This window comes from Eleginops maclovinus, chromosome 6 (assembly GCF_036324505.1).
Source record: "Eleginops maclovinus isolate JMC-PN-2008 ecotype Puerto Natales chromosome 6, JC_Emac_rtc_rv5, whole genome shotgun sequence".
In the NCBI taxonomy this organism is placed as follows: Eukaryota; Metazoa; Chordata; class Actinopteri; order Perciformes; family Eleginopidae; genus Eleginops; species Eleginops maclovinus.
The window spans coordinates 20,004,424-20,028,304 of record NC_086354.1 but is presented as its reverse complement, the minus strand read 5'-3'; the positions used below and the strand labels follow the sequence as shown (position 1 = coordinate 20,028,304).

Sequence of the window (23,881 nt, the reverse complement as noted above, 5' to 3'; positions counted from 1 at the left end):
ATGCTGATTCCCGCGGATAGAACGCGCGTGCAGACTCTCCAGTAATTCAAAAAGGCAACTAAACACCCCAACGTGCTCGCGCTGCCCCTGTTCCTGCACACGCGAACCATGTACAATATTTGCATAGGCCTACAGCACTTCTAAATAATTATATTTATTTTAATTGCATGTTTGAGATGCATTTAATAACAAATATCAAACAACAAATGTGATCGTCCCTATTTAATATTGCGTAAGTAACCACATGTGCGCGCCTGTGGGAATGCAGGCTACAGTTGATGAGGAGATACAGTGTGATAAAGCGTTAAGCAATTGTTCATCAGAACTGGAATGTAAAGAAAGTGTTCGGTTCTTCTTTGAATATAGGAATACACTTCTAAATCATGTAAATTGTGAGATTTTACATATTTAACAACAAAAGCAGTCAGATGACAGTTGAGTTGCAAACGTTCGCCACGTTATAGCCTATTTGATCAAATTCACAACCAGGCCTATTATCCATATCTCTCAGTAACCTACCAGCTTGTCTTGAGAACATATCTGTCAATTTGGCACATTTGGCTGCCACCTCCTGTCTTTTTTTCAGCTTAGCCCTCTCCGTTCCACCTGGCCTCTTTCTACCCTCCATCACTGACGCGCTCTGTTTCGCGCCGTTGTTATTTAAAAGACGAGCCGTGGGCCAAACCATCTGAAACATTTGGGAGGAGAGAATTCCCTTACATGGTAGAACCTATTTAATCTGCTGTGATGCAGCAGGCGGCTGCGCTGCAATGGTGAATTTATGCAGACTACAGTTGAATTGATATTAATGCAAGAATAAGATAAGTGACAAAAATTAGTTACAACTATTTTCCCCATGGGCCAATCAGGCCAGGTCGATGGTTTGGGCCGGGAAAGGTCCCGGATAATACCATTGCCACCCCGGCATTGCCTGCAAAGATCAAAAACAGGTGAGCCTGTATTAATCTAAAAATTGTAGCTCATTCATCACCACATGTGCAATCTTATGACGCATCCAGGTCTATGAATGTCACACTCGGAGCTTTTCTGTCAGTTTCCAACATCTTTCAGAAAGCCAAAAAATACAAGATGAAATATAAGAGATTTGTGTGTTTGTCAACACCAATATCGTGAGCACGGTAGTTTTGTAATGCTGTACTTTGGGTGTGCTTTAACGAAAGATCGAGCCATGTTTAGTATTCCTGGTGAGATAATACCAGTAATTAAATAGATTCTTTGAAGATAATTCTATGGTGTGATAATGCAAACAAATATTAACTTCCTATAAGTTACTCTGACTCTGCTTCCAACTCACTTTCTTTGAAAATAACTGCTAGTCTGCTGTAAAGATGCTGACGTTAGCCAAGGGGACATGAATATGAAATGGCCAGAGAGAGAATGTTATTATGTTTAACACGGTTGTTAGTGTGAGGGGAGTTTCTGTGACATGCTTAATCAAACAATGGTCATTAACATTGCAATGTTTGAGCTTGATAACAAACCTTTTTGGCGGTTTTGTCGTCGTTGAAAGATGTTTTCATGCTGTGGCTCATTTTGAACATTTTCCTACCATGGGTTAGGGTCAGGCAAAAACCTCCATATGTAGATCAATTCCATTCATACTTTTCTATTCAGTCTGATTTTGGAGTAGTTTGTAAAATCTCTCCCATATCTGTTGCTATCATAACATATATATGTAACCTTTAATTGGCATTTGCTGTCGACTCTTGTACAGCACTGTCAAATGTTCCTGCTGTTGAACATATGATGAAATGTGTTTTGACTGTGAAGAATAGCAATCAAGATATCACACCACCTCTACTGTATGTCTTTTGGACTGCAGTCCCTCAAAACACCTAACAACATATAAACCATTTAGGATAATTAGGGTGGTACAATCCAATGAACTTGTAATATACTGTAATGATGGTATAACTGTATTTTTCTACAAAGCCAGTGGTGCAGTTAGGGAGTGTTGTTATCCAGTGATTGTATTTCCCAGCATGAATTGTGTGACCATGCATTTTGTCCCAATACACTGGTACTGCAGACTCAGTTTTGGCTGTACATATAGGATACGCTATAAGTGAATGCAAACAATTGCAGTGTGCATTTGGCAAAGCACCAAACATTTATTTCATTTGTACATAGGTTGTAGACATACTGTAGTTACACAGGTTTGAAAGCAACTCTGGAGTCTATGCTATGATAGCTCTAAGCTAAAGAGGTGGAGATGCAAACAGATCTTGAGCAAAGGCAAATCTGAGTCAGAGAAAGCAAGTGGAAGCGATCACAGCGCCTGGGCTCAGCAGAATCAATCACAGGGAGCCAAACACTCGGAGCCACTAATCCTCCTAATCTTAAATTATCAAGGCGTAGGAAGGTAATATGTATGAGGCAGCGCAGAATCACAAAGAGCACACTTATCATATCTGCACTCAAATAGCCAACAATACAGACATTCAACCCAACATTTTTCAGAATCCAGTTTTAATATTTTTGAAAGAACAAGTCAAGGCAAACATTTGGTTCATTGTTACAAATAACAAAATCAAGGGGGCTGTTTTCTTGGTTGTGGTAAAGACCCCACAACAATGGGACTACTTTACTTCCAATAAAATGAATTTCTAGGTAAGTCATTTTACAAACAATGTGATTGAAGATAAAAACATGGGTGAAGACGAGCCAAATATGTCCACATTTTGTAAAAGGTACAATATAACATCTGAGGGAATAAAGTTTGGAAGAATAAGCCCTTTCTTACAATATTTATATTAATATCTCATTTTATTATGGCTTAATATCCTAATGGGCATACCCACTGGCATGTCATGAAAAAGACAAAATGCTTTTAGACTTAGGTGTGATGTTCTAGTTAGCTCTTATTAAAAACAAATAATGAAAGTTATATTATTTACAAAAGGATTATTTTGTACTTACAAATTGGAATGTTTTCAAAAGACATCTTTCTTAGCAATTTTGTTTTTAACACACATCAAATATACTCATCGGATTTTTTCCTATATAGCTTACCAAATACTTACTTAAACTCTAAGAGCTGGAGCACATGCAAATTGAGTGGATTCAGGAAGGAACAATATTATACACAATAATAATAATAATTACAGTTTCATCAAAAAGCACTTTTTTGTAGCACCTTGAGTGTTTTGTGATTCTGCATAAAATCACCTCTGTGGTTGTATTCAGAGCAGCACCTGGAGCTCCAGAGAGGGAGGCGTGGTGGGGGAGAGGGAGAGGACGAGGGAGGAAGGGGCTTGGGGTGAGTGGATCCTCTCTCTGTTGCTGAAAGCGCGCCACTGTCCGCCACGGCATCAAATGTCCTTTTCCTGATGTCACTCCCATTCCTACATGTAAGTTAAAGTCATGTGATTCTGGCCCTACAAGGGCGAGGAGTAGCTTCCCCGGGTCAGCGCTTTCATGACAGGGCCTAGGGGCAACTCTTCTTCTCCGGGGCTTCAGTGGATCTTCTCGGCAACGAAAGAAAACACAGATTCTTTTTTTTTTTTTATTCACGGGGAGAGAAGGTTAAGGTGGTCGGATCTCAGCATGTGGGTGTTAATATGTACCCTCTGACCCTGTCCTTCAGCGGGGAGTAGGGGTGTGTCTAGCCGAGGAAACAGACGGGGCCGACCTCAAAGCCAAACCTCTGGTTGGATTCCCCAAAGTCATTCAGCATGACGTCAATGATGGGCAGCTGGTCGATACGGGGAGTGTTGATCTCCATCACCGACTTTGAATAGCCCTGCTTCAGCTGCAAAACACAAAGAACAGCAAGTCAGTCAGTTATAAAGAAATACCTTGTTAATCTTATCTTCATTTTGAACAAGCGGATGCTGATTTATAATTTTTTCTAAATTCATAGATTTGCTTTTTTGTTTACATCGATGTAAATAAAATATCTTGACCTTTTGGAAATCTGATCAAACAAAACAAACAATGAAGATGTCATCTTGGCTCTGGAAATTTGACATTTTTTAAAACTATTTTCTCATATTTTACTTTTTAAAGAATTTAAAGGTGTCTCTGTTTTCGGGGAGAAAGTCCTTACTATTGCTATATAGAAAACTAAACACAATATACTTACATGCAAGGGTGTGCAACCTATGATTGTTTTCGTGAATATTAATTAGATCCATAAAAAGTACAAAAAAGTCAAATCTGCATCACAGGTTCCTAAAGCCAAAAGTAACATCTTCACATTGTTTGTAAAATAGCCGAAAACAAATATATTACATTTCATGTGACTTTCAAACATTTAAAAGCTGAACAGGAAAGCAACACAACCACCTATCGATTATCATAAAGTTTTACCCTTGAATTAAAAGCTTAATTTCAGCTCTACTTCCACTGTTATTACCAACCGTTGAAGCAAATTCGAATTCTAAACTCTCCCAATCCCTCGATTATTTTGGTCTGTATCTGACTATATAAACATTGTCGTATGCCATTCTTCTCCAGCAGTCGACACATTTCTGAGGATTAGTTGGATTTCATGGGATTAGGAACAAAAGTTTAATTGCAAACGGAAAGTTATAAAAATGAGTGCTTACCGAGCAGCCGTCCGTCAGGGGCTTGATGAAGGGATTATTGTCGTAGGACAACTCCTCGTCGTTGGAGCCCAGGAAGCGCAGCGCCTTGTCATAGTTGTCAGCCTTGGCGTCGTACCAGGCCACGGACTGATGGCAAATGTAGGTGAAGTTCTGCCGAGCCGAGGAGCTCAGCAGCTTCAGGAAGGTCATCTGAACTGTGGCGATGGTGTTTTCAGTCATGTCAACATAGTTCAACTAGGGAAAGAAAGATGGAGAGAAGGAAACACAGGGTAAATACAAGCATGGAGTGGGGAGGGGTGAGGGACAATTTGGAAAATAAATGGTAAGAAAAGGGATGGTAGCAAAGAGTGATTGTGGGGAAGAGTTCCCATAAATAGCGACAAAGTAATTAAGCAGCAAGATTGAAAATATATCATTTAAAATAAAAAGTCACATGGATTTACTCACAATTTTTCCACGTTTAAATTCACTGAACCATGCACCTGGAGACTCCTTGGGCCAGTTGGATATTCTAACCTATAATTAATAAAGGAAAACAAATGAATTCAATGACAATTAAATGTGTTTCCAATTGCAAAGTGTACAAACAGTTTATCTTAATAGCAGCCAATAGCTACTTCTTGATTGATTCACATACTGCCTTTATCAGACTTTGACTTTTGCTCGTTACTCACCCCTGCAGATTTCTTATCAGGGAAGATGCAAGTCTCTCCGCCTGCTGTGAAGTTACAGAACACTTGGATGGCGTCTCCGGTGCAGCCCTGGTTTGGATCAATCCAGTATTCACCTGAGAGAGAAACACAGCCATGAGACAGAGCCGAGGCAAAATGTATTTATTCTTTCAGTCGTTTTTTTTGACATACTGTACTATGACTTTTTTTCAGACTCTACTATGCTGTGAGTTCTTCATTTTCAACACTGAATTTTTAATGGGAAAAAGTTACTTTGTATTTGTATTACATCGTTAAAACTACTTTTTATCATTCACTTTGATTTTTATTATGACAGTTTTAGGGCATACTGAACTATGACTGTTTTATGACACTCTACCATACCGTACCGTTTTAATGACCATCAACCACTTTCTAATTCACAAGGAAAATAAATAAATAAATAAACGTTTACAAGAAATACACTATGATATTTGAATTACAAACTATACCAGTGACGCTCAATTTAGAGCGAAGTAACTCTTCGAACCTTCTGTATATTTTCTGTTTATCTGAATTTTTTTACTTCTCTATTTTCATATTTGGGTTCATAAAAGTGTCTAATTTACTAATCTACCTCACAATTAAAATAAACAGATTCACACTGGACATTTTATTTGTACTTGTAAAGGTGATAAGGTTCCTTAGTGCAGAAAAGAAGTGCCTGGGGAAGCTATTTAAATCTGTTTTCTGCCTTTTTGCAAAAGTGTCCCGTTGGCAAAGCTAGTGGAGTGTCCCTGAAGTGGAGAGTAGAATAAATGTAGTGACACTCCTTTGCTGTATGTTTAACGTTTTAACTACTGCAACCGAAGACTGATTTCTACTATTGTGTCTCACTGCTAACACTAAAATCTGGTCTTTCTCCTTCCTACCATCGGGGTAGTCGGGCTGGCTGAGGTGCAGGTCGTTGCAGGTCCTGGCAGGGTTGTCCTGGGTGCCCATGGGGAACTTCATGCGCTCGATGTCCTGTTTGAGGTTGTTCAGGGATCCGAAGACATCCTCCATTCCCTCCATACCGACATCCACGCCGTAGTCCGACATCGCAGCGTCTCCCTGCATCTCAGCCTGCCGCCTGGTCTTCCGGCTTCCTGCCTGCTGGATGGGCAGCGGCTGGATGAAGTCACCGGGAGGACCCTGCAAGATAAAGGTGTAGGTAAAGCATGTTACTGCTACTGATTTTGAACAAGGAATGTCTTCCAAAGCATGGTCTATATGGTCAGTCCTAGCCATGGGTCAAGCAACTATTTAACTGTAGTTTAATCTGTGAATTATTTTCAATATAAACTGGACTTTTTAGAAAAATAACAGCTTCAAAATTCCCCAGAGCCCAAGAAGATCTTCAATCTATAACATGTTGGGACTAAAACCCAAACATATTTAGTTTATAATGAAATAAAGCATTCATATTTGAGGAGCTGGAGCCAGTTTTCTTGAAATAACTGAAATGACTTATTGATAAATATAATAGTTGCTGAATTATTTTCTGACTAATAGACTACAGTTGTAATAGAGTTGTTTCCACTTCAGTAATTAATCATAATTCTACAGTTCATGCCCTTTTACAGCATTCTTAGAGTATATTATTTAATGTATAACATTCAAAATGCTTGGGTAAGCTGCTTAACGGCAATAAGCAGGAGACTTACGGGGGGTCCAGGCGGTCCGATCAGTCCAGTGTCTCCCTTCTGACCGGCTGTACCCTGAAAACAAAATATGGACATAATTAAAATGAGACCTGCTCTCATTATGAAACACACAGTGGGCAACAACAGGCATCAACACACTGAAAGAATGAAAACTCAACTCACATATGATCCCTTGGAACCTTTCTGTCCTTGAGGGCCCTGTTGAAGAGGAAACATCAAGAGATGAACCACGTGATATAATGAAGAGGGATTTGTTTTATTTAGTATTTATGAAACGTGACTTACAGAAATACCAGGAGGACCAGGAGGGCCGAGGGGACCAGAGGTACCAACAATACCCTACAATAGATCACATCAAGCAGAAGGCAGTTAGTAGACATCTCATTTTCAATATCATGTGGGATGTATTTGTCCCAAATGTCTTGCAGTTAGGGCTGAGAGACAAGGAAGTAATAGGAAGTATTTTCAAAGATGAACATATACCAAAATATGGCAAATGTATGTTTAAAATACCAGATACAAGTAGCAAGTTGACAGAAATGTGTAAAACTATACCATTTCCACTACAGATGAGCAATCAAAACTAGTCCTTATTACAATAATAGGTCTTCATTAAAGTTATAAACCAAAGACAAGACATTCCCTTTATCCACGACTCTAAGATAATAACATTTCGCAGACATTGCAGAGTATATTTTAAAATGCTCTGCCTGACACTTACAGAATCACCCTTTCCTCCGGCAGTACCCTGAGTTCCAGGCAGTCCTCTGTCTCCCTTCTCTCCAGACTCCCCAGGAGGTCCAATCAGACCGATAAGACCAGGATGACCCTGGAGCAGGCGGAGAAAGAGGAGCATGAGACAAAAGCATTGTAATACATTTTAGGAGAAACACAATATTTGCTTCTGTTCTACTAAGGTTTAATTTCTGTTTATTCATCATCTGCTGAAAATGAAAGTAGTTTTTCAAAAGGAAACCAGAATAAAGGTTTATGTGCAATATCTGTGCCAGCTTATTTCAGTCTATAAATAATTTGTGTGTTTGTACCGGTCGTCATGTTAAAGAATGGTAGTCTGTCTGTGCACCTGCTGCTGGCAGAGTTATGTTTATCTGCGCCTGACTACCGCCTGCTGGCATTTAACAAACGACCACTACAGCAAGGATATTATTGGACTTGTATTCTCTGCATTAAATCAGGGTGTGAAAGCAAAGAGCGGAAGCTTTCTTCATCTTTACCCAGAGACGCTGAAAATAGCTTCTGATAAGGTGCATAAGCAGATATGAGAAATACACAATAAAGCAATTTGAGATTAGCATCGTAATAATATCCTACCTTCTCTCCCTTCCATCCAGAGTCACCTTTCATACCGGTAAGTCCAGGGGGTCCCTGTGGAGGGAAGGAATCAGTGTGTGAAGCATAACTGTCAGGGAAATGAATACACATTGTTTTACAGTGAAAGCCATCACAGATCTCTGCCTTCATCCTGATTGTTTTCCATTGTTCCTGCAGAGATACTGCACCCACTGCTGTAAGCAATAGGGGTGCAATTAAAGATTAGCCTCACCATAAATCATTTTGTCTATAAATCAATGTCATAGAGAAAAAATGTACTGGATAATTTCCCACAGCCCAGGGTGTCTCATTCAATGGCTGTCATGTTTTGTCTTAGAGGTACTAAAATATATCAATAACTTTCAAAGGGAGAACATGTCTTACCATAGGTCCAGGGGGGCCGTCTTGACCAGAAGCACCAGGCAACCCTTGCTCACCCTGAAAATAAAGAAGGCACATTTACAGTATCTGGTTAATGTAGGTTAATACTCTATATTTAAAGACAGTGAACTGTATTTTAAGAAGCAATATATTTTCTCAATTAACATGAATTTCTATACCATTTCAAACCAGTTGCGTAAAAAAAATGACGGATTATGAGTAAAATGCACTCACAACAGGGCCAGGAATTCCACGCAGTCCCTCAGGACCGGACTTTCCAGCGGGCCCCTGAGGTCCTACAGGTCCAGTTTTTCCGACAGTTCCCTCGGCTCCAGCTTCTCCCTGTAGAACATCAGCACACACTTACAATTTCTCCCTTTCCAATGCCCAAGGCTCTTAGACGTGTATACACTTAGAGGTAATTTATAGTGTTTCTTTGTAAACAAACACAGTTGTACAATTACATTCTGTGTTTCCCAGAAAACCCCATTGTGCCCTCGAGTCCTGACAAACACTGTGAGTTGCTCTTAAAAACATTATGCATCGATACCGGTGCTCCAAATGTCCATGTGTCGCAAATCATTTAACCATGACAACAAAACCTTTATCCAACTTTGTAATTAAAGCAATTCTCCTTCCTGAAGACAAATTGATGGAAAGAAAACATTGCTAAATATCGAACAGATCTGAAGGATTCGAGGATTTGCAACATCCAAACAGATCAAACGTCACCAGATCTCGTCTGTTGTCTCCGAGAAGAAACAGACAGCTTGTATGCATTGAAGTTCCAGAGATGTCATATAGGCTGGGATAATATGAGGAGGGGATTAAATTGCTCGGACAGCCAATTAGGCCTGGATTTGACATTAAGATGGCAACGCAGGCTTTGTCTTGTCTCCATCAAATCAACTCTAATCCTTTACCTCAGGTGTGGACAGAATGTGCACTTTGTGTACGTGTGTGTCTGCGTAAAGGAGGGAGGACGTCAGAGAACAAAAGACGGAGCGAGGCGATGTCTGAGGCGTGTCAGGTTTACCGTCTGTGCTTTTCTTTGTACTAACTGCTTTGGAGGCAAACGATTTCTGTAAGGCGTAAAGATTTTTCTTCCAGCTTGATGCTCTTCGGCTGTGCCAACACCACTGCGTTTTATGGGTTTTAACAAAGCAATCAAATCTGACGTTATCCTCAAGGCACCCCACTGCTTCTTCACTTAGAGAAATTCCCCCAATTTTACAAACATACTGAGGTAAACACAGATGTACACCTGAGCAGGGTTTTACAGGAAAACAACAACAAATGTTACAAAAGGTTGTCTGTAGAGGTTTAGACTTCCTGTAGCACTATTACATATTTATTTTTTTGGACTAGATCACGTGACATGTGGTGGTTTTAATTATTATTTAATACCTTGTTTTTTACCTCAACTTGAATATTTTGATCTGAAAAGGACAAATTGGATTTGAGCAACTTGAAATACTGTTTAATTTGGGGAATTTTAGGTCACTAACATTTGTAAATCCGAAAAAAATACCAGACATGATTTAAGATCAATGGTTTTCAGTCAGTAAATTCAGTGGCCTCTAAATATTAAGTCTTTAGTAGCTTTAACCTTTTTAAATTGTGAATTCTTGGCTTTTTGTGATGTTCCTGTAGTGTGTTATATAGGTCTTTGTGCATGTAAATGGTCTGAAAAGGCTAAAATCCAAAAGTTACCTCCAGAGGGAATTTCTCTCCCACACACACCACCCCCACTGTCTGAAATGCCTCCATTGGACTCTTTATATTGGCTAGCGCTCCAACACATGATACGTGATAGGCTAAGGTGCGGCACGTCTCTACAAGAGGTTGCTGAATCACAACAGAGTCGGCCTGCTAACCAATGAGAGCAAACTGGGCTCTGGTTTCAGACAGAGGGTGAAAATATCTAACCCCAGTTCCAATTAAGATCCAAACAACTTGAATAGTTAATAGTATTTAGTTAAGGTCAAGCTAATATCAAAACAGTTTGCAACTTACCTTGGATCCCTTTTCTCCTTGTTTGCCCTCCTGACCTGCTTGTCCAATAGGTCCCTGAGAAGAACAACAATAAAACACATGGTTTTGAGCAACATACTATAAATATGTGAATATATCATTGTAATTAAAAATATACTACCTCATGTCAAACGTTTTACATAAATCAAATTCTAAAGGGAAATTCATCAACCCTTGCTGACAAGAAGGGATTTTATTTACATATTTGTCCAGCGAATATATGCTCTGACCTTGAATATTTTTTTATAGCGAGAGGGTAATGCAGGGCCAGGCAACATCAGTGCGAGCAATATGCCCTACATCCCAGACATACTGAGTTAAAAGCACATCAGCATTTTCACCAAACTGCCTCTGGTCAAAAGCTTTTAAGTGGGCTGTCATTTGTCATTATAAACCATAATCAAATAGACCAAACAAAAGCCACCGGTCTTCCATGTAGGTTATGAGCCTTGGCAACCGTGTGTGTGTGCATTAGTGAGTGTACATTTTTTGTGTGTGTGTGTGTGTGTGTGTGTGTGTGTGTGTGTGTGTCCTTGTGCATGCAAGTGTGCTAATGTAGTCAAGCAGCAACCACATGCATCAATGAGCACCAATCCTGAGTAAATTTCGAAGAGATATCGGGAAAGAGACTAACCCCGAGTTACCTCAGTGATAGATAAAAAATCATATCGCAAAGTCCATTAATACGTTCTGTAGCCTCTGTCACTTGGAAAGTGTCCCTTGGAATACAAATTAGATGTATAAAAAGTGCTAACTAAACTAAAGTTTTTAAACTGTAATGATCAAACGCCTGACTGCATTTCATTTTAAGCCTCAGAAATGAAGGAAACAAACAAACAATTGCATCTGGTGATTAAAATAGAACATTTTTGGAAGTTAAGACTGGTAACCTTTTATCACGGACAGTCAACTGTTTCTACTCAATGACCATCAAGCTGTGTGAATACGACAAGCTTGTGTTTCAGTCGCAACAGGCAATATTTTATACCTACTTGAAAAATAGAAGAACAAGTCCTCCTCCTCTCCTCTACTTGTACTTCTGTATTTTTCAAACTGGACCATTTTCTTTGTTTCTGATATTATTACAGTGTTACTACTTCTGTGTCATTGCATAAGTAACACTTTACTGTTGGAGTTGTGACTAGTTTATCTATCTTATGTACAATTACTGTAGGTTCTTTATTGCATTGGTGGACCCCCTCCTGTGGGTCACAACAAACATCTGGAGGAGTTGTGAGATTGTTAATGTGGTATTAAAGGCTACATTATTAGAGTTGAGTGTCTGACATTAACACTTAAAGGACCATACAGATAAATAGGTTGTTTTGGAAAACGGGTTTGCTATTGGAAAGTTGCAGAGAGGAGTCTTCATGTCTTGGAGTTTGACACGTTGGAATACAGAAAGCATAGCTCAGTGGTATCTGAAAGATTCATGTTGTGGCTGAACTTTTGAGGCAATCTCAGAAGGACACTTTTTCAAGCGAGACTAACATATTAAGCTTAAGGTAAACAAAAGTGTGTTGTTTGTCTGAATGGTCCCATTCAATATTGCTATCAGACTTATAAAACATGCTGAGCCGGTGGCAAAAACAACACTTTGAGTGGTTGGTATTGACGGTGGAGAATTGCCCCGAGCGATTACACTGCAGCTCTTGCGCAGCGATTTTGTTCAATCCTGGACCAATTTCAAAAATGGTTGTCTCCATTAGTAACTTGGGAACAAAAGCATTGGAAAACATAGTCCAAGTTTAAAAAACACAGGAGTTACCCTTTAAAAGCATTGCCACAGAAATGTGCAAATGAATGCCAATTTCCTGTACATCAGCAGGTATTATCAGGGAAATCTACTAAGTATTACAAGTAAAAGTACTTTTTCTCCAGCAAAACCCCCTTTTAGGAAGCCAACTCCTGCTCTCTGCTGCACTTTCTCAATGCACTGTGCTGCATTTCAATCTGTCACCTGATTTTGTGTTGTATTTGCACTATCCTTCTTTTAATGCACAATCTTATCATCGTACCTTTAATCTAAATGTAGTTTCTATATGTCTATTCTATGCTATTTGAAGTTTGTTTTTAGGTCTTTTAGTAGTAACTGTTTTCTATGTGATATCAATTCTCTGTGAATACTTTGGTGAGATGCCTGCTGTCTACTGTGAAGCACTTTGATGCAATTCTTGTCTGAAAGATGCTATACAGATAAAGCTTATTATTATCATTAATACTAATGCCTCGTGGCATATTTAACACTTACTGTTGTAGCACTCAAAGCTCAACTAGTTAATCTATTTTATTTTACTTTAGTCCAGTAGTAAACATTTGGTTATGAGACAGCCAAAAGTTCTCGGACTCCTCTGTAACGTTTTTTAATGTGAATGTTTTTACCACGTTGGACATCAAACTGTTGTTTCAGCGAAACCATCTTCATGGTCTATGTGGTAAATATTCTCAACTGTTGACATTGCTTTTTATAAGAGGTCACAGTACAAATGGTTGGGAACCACTGCTTAACTATTGAGCAATCAATGTTTTGAAATAAATACATTTTTATAGCTTTTTATCGGAAATAGACAGTAATTCTAGCTGTCGAAAACATTTATGGTTAAGAAATATAACATTAGAAGTAGAAAAAAGCGTGAAATTGGGATAAAATAAACAGAACTCAAATATGTACAGCACTTAAGTTTATATACTTATTTTCTATCACTGCTAATGCATGATCTCAAGCTAAAAAAAGCATTGTTTATTGTACCTGTTTCTATTTTGATGAGGTGAAAGAGCTGCATTATAGAACAGAATCGGCAGCTGGTGGATACTGATGCTTTGGAAGATAATAACTACTAAACGTCACCCCTGCTTGAATACACAAAGCAAAATGAATTGACTTTATAAATGAAGGTTTCACTTTTCTTTTTCCTTACTGAGCCAGACGTTTATGCAGTGCATTAATAGCCTGCTTTATTGCTCACTGTAAAACATAATAACAGTAAATGGAACGCATCGTAAAAAAAGCCACACTGGAGAAATGAAGTAATGTCAGATCGAGGCTGATGTGTCAGAGAGGGCTTCAAGTGCCAGAAATTAAAGTGACAAGTTAATTTCCTGACATTAGAAGCAGCAGCAGCAGCTTTCAGACTCACAATATGTCAATATTCTCCTGCAGGTTCTCTGCCTGCAATTATTGGCTACTCAAGACTCTCACTTTAACTAATGGGCAATATTTCTTTGTATCCAAATGGAAAATGCTATCATAAATGTGAATCCCCCTACAGTGTGAAATCATTTTCAAGCCTTCAGGAACATTGTGAATCTAAAAATAGAGGACATCTCGAGAGCTTAGCAGAAGTATCATCTTATGCATAATTTTGGAAATGTACTCACCCTTTTACCCGGAGGTCCTGGTACTCCAGCTTCACCAGATGGACCTGGAGGGCCCTACAACAAACACATAAAACACTTAGCTCCGCTCCACAAAAGCTGAAGAGTTTTGTTCCAAATGAGACGTTTACTCTTTTGTGAAAAATGACTTTTAGTTCTTTTTCACACTCCCTTTGTTATATTGGTGCTACTGTGTATTTAACAGAGCTGCATTTAAAAAGGTACAGAAACGGCAACATGCTTTCTAAGAACAGTCATTGACATCATTTACATTATTGTAGTATTTAACAATTGTGTGTTAAAGAGAGTCCATCATATATTCAACACGCTGCTACTTCAAAGCTACTTGCATTCTCCGGTTACTGCTGTATTTTTACATTTCATTGTGTTCATGAAATTGCGTGTCAGTGTCTGAATGTGACTCATATTTCTGAGTTGTTTACTTTGCATGTTGTAACAAATTAAGCTCACATAAGACTTACTTGTTGTCCGGCCTCTCCGTCGTCTCCTTTGTCACCACCTAAACCGTCAAGACCCTAAAAAAATAATCGGCACATTAAGGAAATGCATATACAATAACCAAGTTCTTCTAAAAATCAAGAATGGAAGAGAAAAGGTTTCGGATATATAAGATAATGAATTGCAACTTGAAAAATGCTATACCATCCTAAAAATGAGTGATTGAGGGATAGATGTAGCACTTACAGCAGCACCAGCCTCTCCAGGGGGACCGGGGTCTCCTGGGAATCCGACGGGACCCTGCAGACAGACAGAGACACTGAGAAGGCTGCGCTGACTCAGATATTTGACATCACGTCAACAACATCTCTGACAGCAGACAGCTCGACGGAGACATGTGACACAGTGATTCTGCAGCTGACAGCTTTAATAACTCATCAGTACAGGCTGTGTGTGTGTGTGTGTGTGTGTGTGTGTGTGTGTGTGTGTGTGTGTGTGTGTGTGTGTGTGTGTGTGTGTGTGTGTGACAGTGGAGGTGACATACGGGGTTGCCCTTGGGGCCGTCGTCTCCAGGGGGCCCGCGGGCACCGGCTGGTCCTGCAGCTCCGGGGGGGCCAGATTCTCCCTTCTCGCCAGTCTCTCCTCGGATGCCCTGAAGGGAAAACGCAACACAGGCCATGAAGACCACGGACATAAGGGCCATCAACGCTTCTGTGACAGTAGCGTGATTCATAAGTGTGTGTGTGTGTGTGTGTGTTATCAAATCTATCATTGGCAACAACACAAACACAAAAATGGTTCTTAGAGCTGTAAAAAGAAAACAAAATGAGGCTTTAAGGCTTTTTTTCCAGATTATATTCTTTCGATTTTTAATCAAACATTTATTCGGATCCACTAAATGATTACTTTTTGCTCTAGTAATAGCATCAACAGTGTCTTAAAGTGTTGGCTCTGACTAAGAGCAGCAGTTGGAGCAATATAACAAGGTCTGAATCGTTAGTTGGCCCATTAGAGCAGAGCGCTTCTCAAGTCGATGTCAGCATGGCACCTTTGGATTTGCCCTCGATGTGACGTGCAACACTGGCTGTATCTGTCACTGTAAACAGATCCACAGCGACAGGCAGATAACTCAATACAACCTGATGGACTGAAGGAAGGGGACTGGCCCATGCCTGTGACTAAGGTGAAGCCACCCTGGTCTAAAAAACTACTTACAAGCCTCTTAAATATTACCAATGCTCTGAATGTCAATAATGACTCATGATATGAGTAAAAAGTCGAGGCAGTCTTGCAGACAAACACAGTATTATGAAACTGATGTGCATATTATGTGGATTGGTGCAGGTGATGACCATGCAAATGAATACATAATAAGTAATTGGAAGGTGATACTCCTGTCCACAAACATTATTTTAGTAACATTGACATACAAATATTATAGAACAACGAACTCCTTGACATTTTTTATGCTTTTGCCACTTATACCCATCCAGCGGTAAGAAAACACCTTGAACAATGGAAGCCTCCAACAACCTAGGGTAAAAAGCTTTACCACATGTCAGACTGCAGTGACATTAAGGTGAAATACACAGAGCTAGAACAGCTGCATTGTCAATAATAAATTAACAAGCTGCCCTCCAGATATTCTGTTCATTGACACCAACGTCTTCCTACTACAGGGTCTCACTGCTGTTTTCGGTGTTGTGATACTTGTCGTGCATTCTAAGAGCTTTTTTGTTATCTTGTTTTTAAAAATAAAATGCTGAAATGAGATTGAGAGTATTAAATAATGAGGCTTTACTTACTCCGATACCGGGCTCTCCAGGGGATCCTGGGTTGCCAGCTTCCCCGTTTTCTCCCTGTTGGATCGCAGTGAGAATGTGGATTATCACACTCGCAGTAAACAAACCAGATAGGGTTATCAGCAAGCTAACTTTTAGTTGTTATCTTTTACTATGATGTCAAAATGATGTTTTCATGCAATGCAGCACTAAAAATGCAGCAGCAAAAACAGAAACATTCCAGAGAAGGTATTTATTTGGATTCATACATACCAAAGGATATAAATGTATGTATTTTTACAAACTGAAAAGAGCTTCAGAATTGCTCTCTACCGTCGGGACATTGATGCTTACCTTCTCACCAACGCCTCCCATTGAACCAATACCACCGGGAGGACCTTGAGCACCCTGTGGATAAATCACATTGAAGACAGTTAGGGATTATCTGCCTATTATGAGCATGACTTAAGCCAAAAGAACAATCAAACTTACATCGGCTCCGCTGGAACCCTGAGGACCTCTGGGGCCAGGAGGACCAGGAGGACCCTGTCAGAAAAGAAAGTGAGGTTCAGTACAAAAGTAGCACCAATTTGGCTTTCTTTGAGTGTCACAATAGGCAAACTACATGTCTGCTTTACCTTCCATGGTAACAAAAAATCCCAAATAATAACTTTAAAGAGTGCCGCAATCTTTTTTTTGTTTTGTTAAATGGAGATCCGAAGCTGAGGAAGACTTTTTTGACAAAGTACATTTGCACTATTGTGAAAACTTCTAGATGATATGTTTATATACAAACATAAAATTATACACAGCTAAAATGACTGCCAGGGAAGTATGTACTGTAAGGTTCCCCGTGATAGCAAGCATACCAATACAGAAATAGATATCATTGAATATTTGGGAAACCTGCATTCTCTTAACCAATTATGAACATGATGCCTTTTTGTTGAATTTAATGATCTACGCTAAGAGTTGTTGTAGCCTAACTGTAATAGAAATGAGCGACTTCTAGTAGATAAAAACACACAGGATGGGAACAGTGCATGACTATCAAATGTGATTGTCAATACATCTTCCACAGATCTTTTAAAATCTGCCTAGTGGCCTAAAGAGTTGTCAAACTATCCAAAAACTTCAGTAGGAAATCAAACTAAAGGAAAGTCACTAAACGAGCCACACTCACCATTGCTCCAACATCTCCGTTCTCTCCCTTCTCACCAGGAGGGCCGGGCAAACCCTGCAAAGAAGACAAATATTCTTTAGAACAAGAAGGATAATCATGTGACGCAGCACCTGAGACAAAACTGCACATTAGGAAATCCTGAGCAGGGATACATTTCTGCTGCTCATTAACAGGCACAAGTGATGTGTATTAAACAGTGAACTTTGGGATGCGGCGTGATGGAGAATGCATTATTACAAGCAGAACCCCTAAGTGTAAACACACAATTACTCAAAAAGGACACCTTTTGTAATTAAAGGGTATGGGAGGCTTGGGTATAATCAGCCTGTGTAAATTACAGAGGGGGGAGCTCCATCCATCTTTGTCCGCAGTAAAGTGGAAACAAAGAGGACGGTGCAGGCGGTGCGTACTATCCAGTTTTGGGATTCAATCATGTTTGACTAAAAAGTGTTTGAATGCAACTTGGGAAGGTGCAACCAAATTAATCGTGCTATTGCTTGCTTATTGTCTGTGTGCATAATTGCAGTCATTATTTGTAGTGTTAGTTGGGGTCCGATGATGGAGCATGCATAATCAATAGGTGGGTGGAAAGCGGCAGTAATGATAAGTGACTGTGAAACCAAAGTGACGTAGATATCCATCACTGAGATCACATATGTGTAGTTTCACCTCATTCTGTTGATTTAATGTACCTCTGAATGGCAGAGAAGTTCATTTATAACAGATTCTGAGTCGGACTTTGGACACAGTAATAAAGCATGAGGGTAGTAAGAATGGAGAAGTGAATAAAGTATCAAATGATTTCATGCATAATAATGCTTAGATGTGACGGGCTCTTGATCAATGTCGGGCTTGTTAGGCTTATTTGTAAATAACATGTACTAATGGATTAGCAGGCGGGAAATAAGTTGTGTATTGTGGGTAAAATTAACATACAATCACATAAATATACAAACAACTACTCATATCAGAGCAGTCAGTGTTGCATTTCTTATTCTTGAATAACAAGGACACTGGAGTAATTAAATCTGAAACATCTCCCTTTCATCTAAATCTTAACCTTTCCATCTCAAGATTTCATGTGCTCAACTGGGATGGCAATCACAATCTTAAATGATTGAAGCCTTTCAAACTGAAGCCAATCATTCCCCATAGTCAAAAATCATTAATGCTTCAGATAATTGAATTGAAGAGCTGAGCTTGCAATGGCTGCTGCCATCTATCGAAGGGCAGCTTAGCTAAACATAATTAAAAGAGTGGAGATGGAGTGCATTATGCCCAATTAAAAGCCAATTGCAGTTAATAACAGCGTTATCTGGCCCTATTGACCAGCAGGGCTTCGCTCTAATTTCATCATCAGCGAGTCCTTGGATAATTGACTTTAAGATGTTCTAAAATGTGCTGTTGCTTTATTCATTGCCACCAAAGCAAGTTCCTCAAACTTCAGCTCGTTGGTTAAATGAGCCGACACTGTGCCGTTTCGCTTATTTCCCTCCGTTACACTCTGGAGGAAAACACTTGGCTGAATACATAAAGCTTAGTCTTAATCTTAGAAGTACATTCTTAAGGGAATAAAAAGCAAACCCAGAATATATCTTAGAGTGTATTTTGCATTATGGCAAAAAGAGACATTTTACAATCAGTTCAAGAGTTGCACAAGAAAAAAGAGTGATTGGTTTGAGGAAATATGCAATTTACAGGTATTGACTTCTGTTTAAAGCAAGTGCGATATGTGTATTATCTCTTTTCTCAAAAGTTGTTCCAGTAGTATAATTTTAAAACCAAAAATGGATGCTTATACTTACTACTATATAACATTTTGTGAATCAATAGACAACTACTACTGATAAAAAGGAGATTCATAGCTACAGATCAATGTGTGTTGAAGTGGAAAATAAAAGTGTGTCATTCATTGATAAAATACTTAACATGTCACTCTTCTGCACAGCATTTAATACGCATAATCCTGGTTTCTTTGCAAGGTTTACTGTTTGTTATTTTTAGGGTCAAAATAGTCGACGAAGCAATTTTCTATCCTTGTATAAAAAAGCTTCCTGTCTGCTTCAGATTCACGCCTCTTTCTCTGAATCCTCTATGAAATAAACACGTATTGTAATTTGTCCATTACGCAGAAATGTGATTATTTTTTTCCCTAAACATTGATTCAAATATTTAATTTGACACAAGCTCCTGCTGGGCTCTACATGGGCACGGAAGCACTGAAAGAAGGCAGTTTGCTGCATGATAATGATGTAGTGAAAAAACCAACAGCAGCCTCGCCTCCACCATTAAGCGCGGCAAAACGCCAAATGTTAGCACTGGTGATGGATTTGTATCAATGTCTATACTAGCGAAGGTCCTTGAGGAACAAAACACATTTTCCCAAGAGCTATACAAAGTGTTAGTAGGAGCCCGGGGTGCATTAATAAATGATGCTGTTTTGATGTATGTAAATGATGTAAGTCCATTTAAAGGGTGTGAAGGGGCTTATTCTGCTCCGACTGAGAGGGAAAGCTTTCTGCAAACCTTCAGGGCTGAGTGGTCTGGTTGTCACATGTTCAGAGAATGAGAGAAAGAGAATCAACATGTACTGTATGTGTAAGTAGACTCACCTGCAGTCCGATGGGTCCTGGAAGACCGGGGAATCCTCTGGGTCCTTCGTCTCCTTTCTGCCCGAACATACCCTGCTGTCCTCTGGGTCCAGACTCGCCATCGCTGCCCTGTGGGAAGTCAAAGTTCATTAAATCAGAAACATCTTCACTCTGAGCCCCATTAGCCGAAGATTCAGCAAATGCAAGTACACAAATACTGGTATCTATGAGGAATTTCTCTTATGAGATTTCTTTGCCCTCTTAATCCTTTCCAAGGTTATGGAGTATATCCAAGCACACATGGTAGAGGGTGGGTCGATGCCAGTATACAAACACAGATTAGGACAGACAGTTTACCTTAATGCCTTTTCCTCAAGGTCATTTTATGGCAATTCCATCTCTCCATCAATTCTCTACACCCACATATTCTTGCTCTAGGTCACAAGGGGGCTTGTGCTTTTCCCAGCATGCACCCTGGAGAGATCAACAGTCTGTCTCAGGGCTAATGCATTACCACACATTTGCACTCACAGGCCATTTAGAGTTTGAGGTAACCTCCACATATTTTAAAACAGGCAAGGACAGGGACAGAAGTGAGGCAGCAGTTCCAGCCGTAAATCAGCCCGTGCTGCTGGGCTAACAGCAGCCAGCTAACCAAGGCTCCTCACCCGGGAACAGTGCATTATTGCCAAAGGGTAATGGTAAATAGTGTATCTGAAAGATGCTGACTTCATCTGTGAAGCCAGAGATGCACAGGACTACAGAGGATTGAAAAAAGGAGACTACAGGGAAAGAGCAAAGTGCTGACAAACTGGGAGTTTTCAGTTCAAACGCATGTCAGCACTTGAAAGAGCTCTCGCTGAGCCCCGGGACATGTAGGCAGCCTCAGGCACTGGTACTGAATGCAGAGCAGTTTAGGAGGAAATGTTAGGTGATTACAGGTAATGGCAGTGCTACTCTAAACTGAAAAGTTAAAACAAGGTGGACTGAAGTTTAGAGAGGCTATTACCCCGAAAAAAGTCACAAATCTGAACCCGACAGCTCCTCTGGGAGATCGGATGCAGAAATAAGCGAGTGTCTGAACTTAAATGCCTCATATTAGGCCATTTATTGTAAGGACTTAATAAAAACCCCCTATGTTGGAACTCTTTGATTGATGGAATTTGATCGAAAGCATGGAAGAAAGCCTGCAGAAGTTATTATCATGACTAAAACCCAAAGCATACTTCTTATACAACAGTGCAGTTAAAGTATATTCTGCAGGGCTGACTAATTAAATTCTAAAAACCTGTCTCACTGTTCTCTTAACTCCAGCTAAAAGAGTGTAGGAAGTGCACAAATATGTGCATTCAACCCACAATGAGGTTCTAATTATAACTAATGTATTCTTAGGGGCTTTAATCATCATAAGTGAATATATAACAAACTTATTATAAAACTGTGAATGACTAATTTTCTAGGACCATCTGAAAATGGATGTGTTGTGGGTGTATATGAATGAGATACCTGTGGGTATAGGACTCGCTTCTGCTTGCAGGCATCACACACATGCTGAGGCAGGTGTAATGCATGACTCACCAGAAGTGCATCTAACTTATATGGTCTGATTGTCCCTGAAACTTATCTATGTGGCTATTTCAGGGTTAGCCTCAGGTTATGTCAGCAAGAAATTGGACATTTTAAATTGTTCTTATTAAACGTTTGTATTTTTATTGGACTGCAAATCACACAATTGGTTTGTAGAAAATGATGTTTACTACATTCAGCTGAAGATCAATACTGTTTCATTACAACTGCTTGACCTTAGTTGTATCTGAGAGACAACACCGGCTAAGGAGCTTTAGAAAACCTTGCAATTTCCCTACGAGCACCAACGTTTCCTGGGACTGAGAGGCGGCGGTGATAGTTTAGTTGAGATTAATAACAACAGCATTATGACTTGCAAATATTAAAAGAGGGCAGATCTGCTGAACCTACACAGCACGAGTCAGGATTCAGTTATGAAAGCATGAATACACATGAGCAGCCTGACTCACCAGGACAAACAACTGTTAAATAATTTGTTATTCAGCTTGGGTGCACCTCCTGCCCGCGGCAATCCGTCTCACCAGGTCTATTGTAGCCCCCACCGAGCCCTGCAGATGCTAACTTTTTGCTAGAGTGGCTGTTAAGGTCTGATAATTTACAGCAATGAGCTATCAGTTGCCCTCAGGCCATCAGCTATTGTAAAAACAAGGACTTTAACTGTTGAGTTAACAAGAAAGATCAGTAGATGATGTTCTGCTGCATCCAAGGCAGTATTTTAAGCCAAAGCAGGTGCCATATGAGGTAAAACATGAAAATTATAGGCGGGTTGGTGCCCCATTGTGAAGTGTGAGACTATATCAGATAGCAATTCAGACGGGTTCTGTAAAGAACGTCTAAAAAAGGAACAAGCTGTTACTGTGATGACAAAGCTCTTTGTGGGGTATAAGTCATAATAAAATGCAATTTGTGTGACATCGCACGAATAAAAAAGGGGAATTCTTTAATGGATGAGACTGCAGCCAAAGGTTTTTGGACTGCAGAGGCGACAGTTAAAAGCTATAGTGATTTTATAATGTGTCCCTGACCCGGCTGAAACAGTACTTAATTCCAGCCCCTCTGAGGAGCAGCTAAGAGTTCTTTATTTCTTTTTAATCAGCTTGTTTTAACAGGGGTTTCCAACTATGTGTCATTAAGAGCAAAGTGTCCAGTTGTCCAATGTAAACACCTCTGATTTCACTGGTTATCACAACATTAGCCATCAATGGAACAGGGTTTTTAAAAAAAACTACCAAAGAACAAAGTCTAGATATACATAGTGTGACGCCCTGCCCCTCTCTCTGCCCATTGGTTGTGGGACTTCCCTGGGTGGAGATTGGGACAGGGTGTCAGGCCAATTGGCCACACCTGTGGGGGTATAGGGATCCAGAGTTTTAAGGGCTGGGTAGCCATGTGTTCAGTTGTCTCTTTGCTGCTTCTAGGCTGAGCTTTGGGCTCAGTCTTCCACTCGCCATGTGGTCTTAAGTATAATTTCTTTTGTTTAAGTATAATCATTTATGTTTACTTTAACCAGTAAAAATGAGTTACTAATAAATTAGTTTTTGTTTATTTCATGTGTGGACTCCCTTTATTTTGCCACTACCTGACCCGGTGTGTGACAATAGTGACATTTTGATCAAACGAAAGGTGTGAAGAAAAAAACTGGCCCACGGTCGGTCAGTCAGGCAGGCTCTGTTGTATCATTACAATACCTGTCTTTGTGAGAATCAATATATATAAAACTGTATTTGCATTTTCATTGATTTAACCCAGAACCCACCACGGGGAACAGGGGCTACCCAAGAACAACACGTTCAAGTCATTTGAAATAGTGGACAGAAAAAATGTAATCTGTGTGGAAAGTATTGGTGTGCATGGGTTACCAGCTGTTCATGTACTGCCTTCATTTGACATCTATTAATTAAAATGAAGTAAGAGTGTTTCATATTATGAAATGGGGGAAAGGGTGACATTAGATGGAAAGAAAGCAATACTTACAGCTGGTCCAGGAGCTCCGAGCACACCCTGAATACCGGTTGATCCTGGTGGACCCTAAAGTCATAACAGAAACATGAGATATTGCTTATTGGGATCCCCAGCTCGTGGTTACAATTACATTTCATACAGAGCAATAAAGTTACAATACATCACATTAAAATCATACATTTCCAACAATGAAATGCATGATTTTATTGCAGTCTGACGATGACACAACATACATTTGCTGAGCTAACGGCACAAGATAAGTTAATGAG

General features: G+C 39.7%; 1 protein-coding gene across 1 annotated transcript in view; it reads right to left on the bottom strand.

Moving 5' to 3' along the window:
• Nucleotides 1-2,106: 2,106 nt before the first annotated feature.
• Nucleotides 2,107-23,881, bottom strand: part of LOC134866345 (collagen alpha-1(XI) chain-like) — a 78,255-nt gene continuing 56,480 nt past the window's right edge. The window contains exons 45-67 of the mRNA XM_063886459.1: nucleotides 23,625-23,678; nucleotides 20,085-20,192; nucleotides 17,473-17,526; nucleotides 16,782-16,835; nucleotides 16,644-16,697; nucleotides 16,314-16,367; nucleotides 15,053-15,160; nucleotides 14,755-14,808; nucleotides 14,532-14,585; nucleotides 14,053-14,106; nucleotides 10,657-10,710; nucleotides 8,875-8,982; nucleotides 8,644-8,697; nucleotides 8,260-8,313; nucleotides 7,649-7,756; nucleotides 7,213-7,266; nucleotides 7,090-7,125; nucleotides 6,928-6,981; nucleotides 6,154-6,415; nucleotides 5,246-5,358; nucleotides 5,019-5,087; nucleotides 4,572-4,805; nucleotides 2,107-3,772 (exon numbers count right to left, since the gene is read on the bottom strand). Of these exons, the coding sequence (XP_063742529.1) occupies nucleotides 3,626-3,772; nucleotides 4,572-4,805; nucleotides 5,019-5,087; nucleotides 5,246-5,358; nucleotides 6,154-6,415; nucleotides 6,928-6,981; nucleotides 7,090-7,125; nucleotides 7,213-7,266; nucleotides 7,649-7,756; nucleotides 8,260-8,313; nucleotides 8,644-8,697; nucleotides 8,875-8,982; nucleotides 10,657-10,710; nucleotides 14,053-14,106; nucleotides 14,532-14,585; nucleotides 14,755-14,808; nucleotides 15,053-15,160; nucleotides 16,314-16,367; nucleotides 16,644-16,697; nucleotides 16,782-16,835; nucleotides 17,473-17,526; nucleotides 20,085-20,192; nucleotides 23,625-23,678 (1,995 nt within the window). The 3' untranslated portion in view covers nucleotides 2,107-3,625. The remainder of the gene's footprint in view (nucleotides 3,773-4,571; nucleotides 4,806-5,018; nucleotides 5,088-5,245; nucleotides 5,359-6,153; nucleotides 6,416-6,927; nucleotides 6,982-7,089; nucleotides 7,126-7,212; nucleotides 7,267-7,648; nucleotides 7,757-8,259; nucleotides 8,314-8,643; nucleotides 8,698-8,874; nucleotides 8,983-10,656; nucleotides 10,711-14,052; nucleotides 14,107-14,531; nucleotides 14,586-14,754; nucleotides 14,809-15,052; nucleotides 15,161-16,313; nucleotides 16,368-16,643; nucleotides 16,698-16,781; nucleotides 16,836-17,472; nucleotides 17,527-20,084; nucleotides 20,193-23,624; nucleotides 23,679-23,881) is intronic.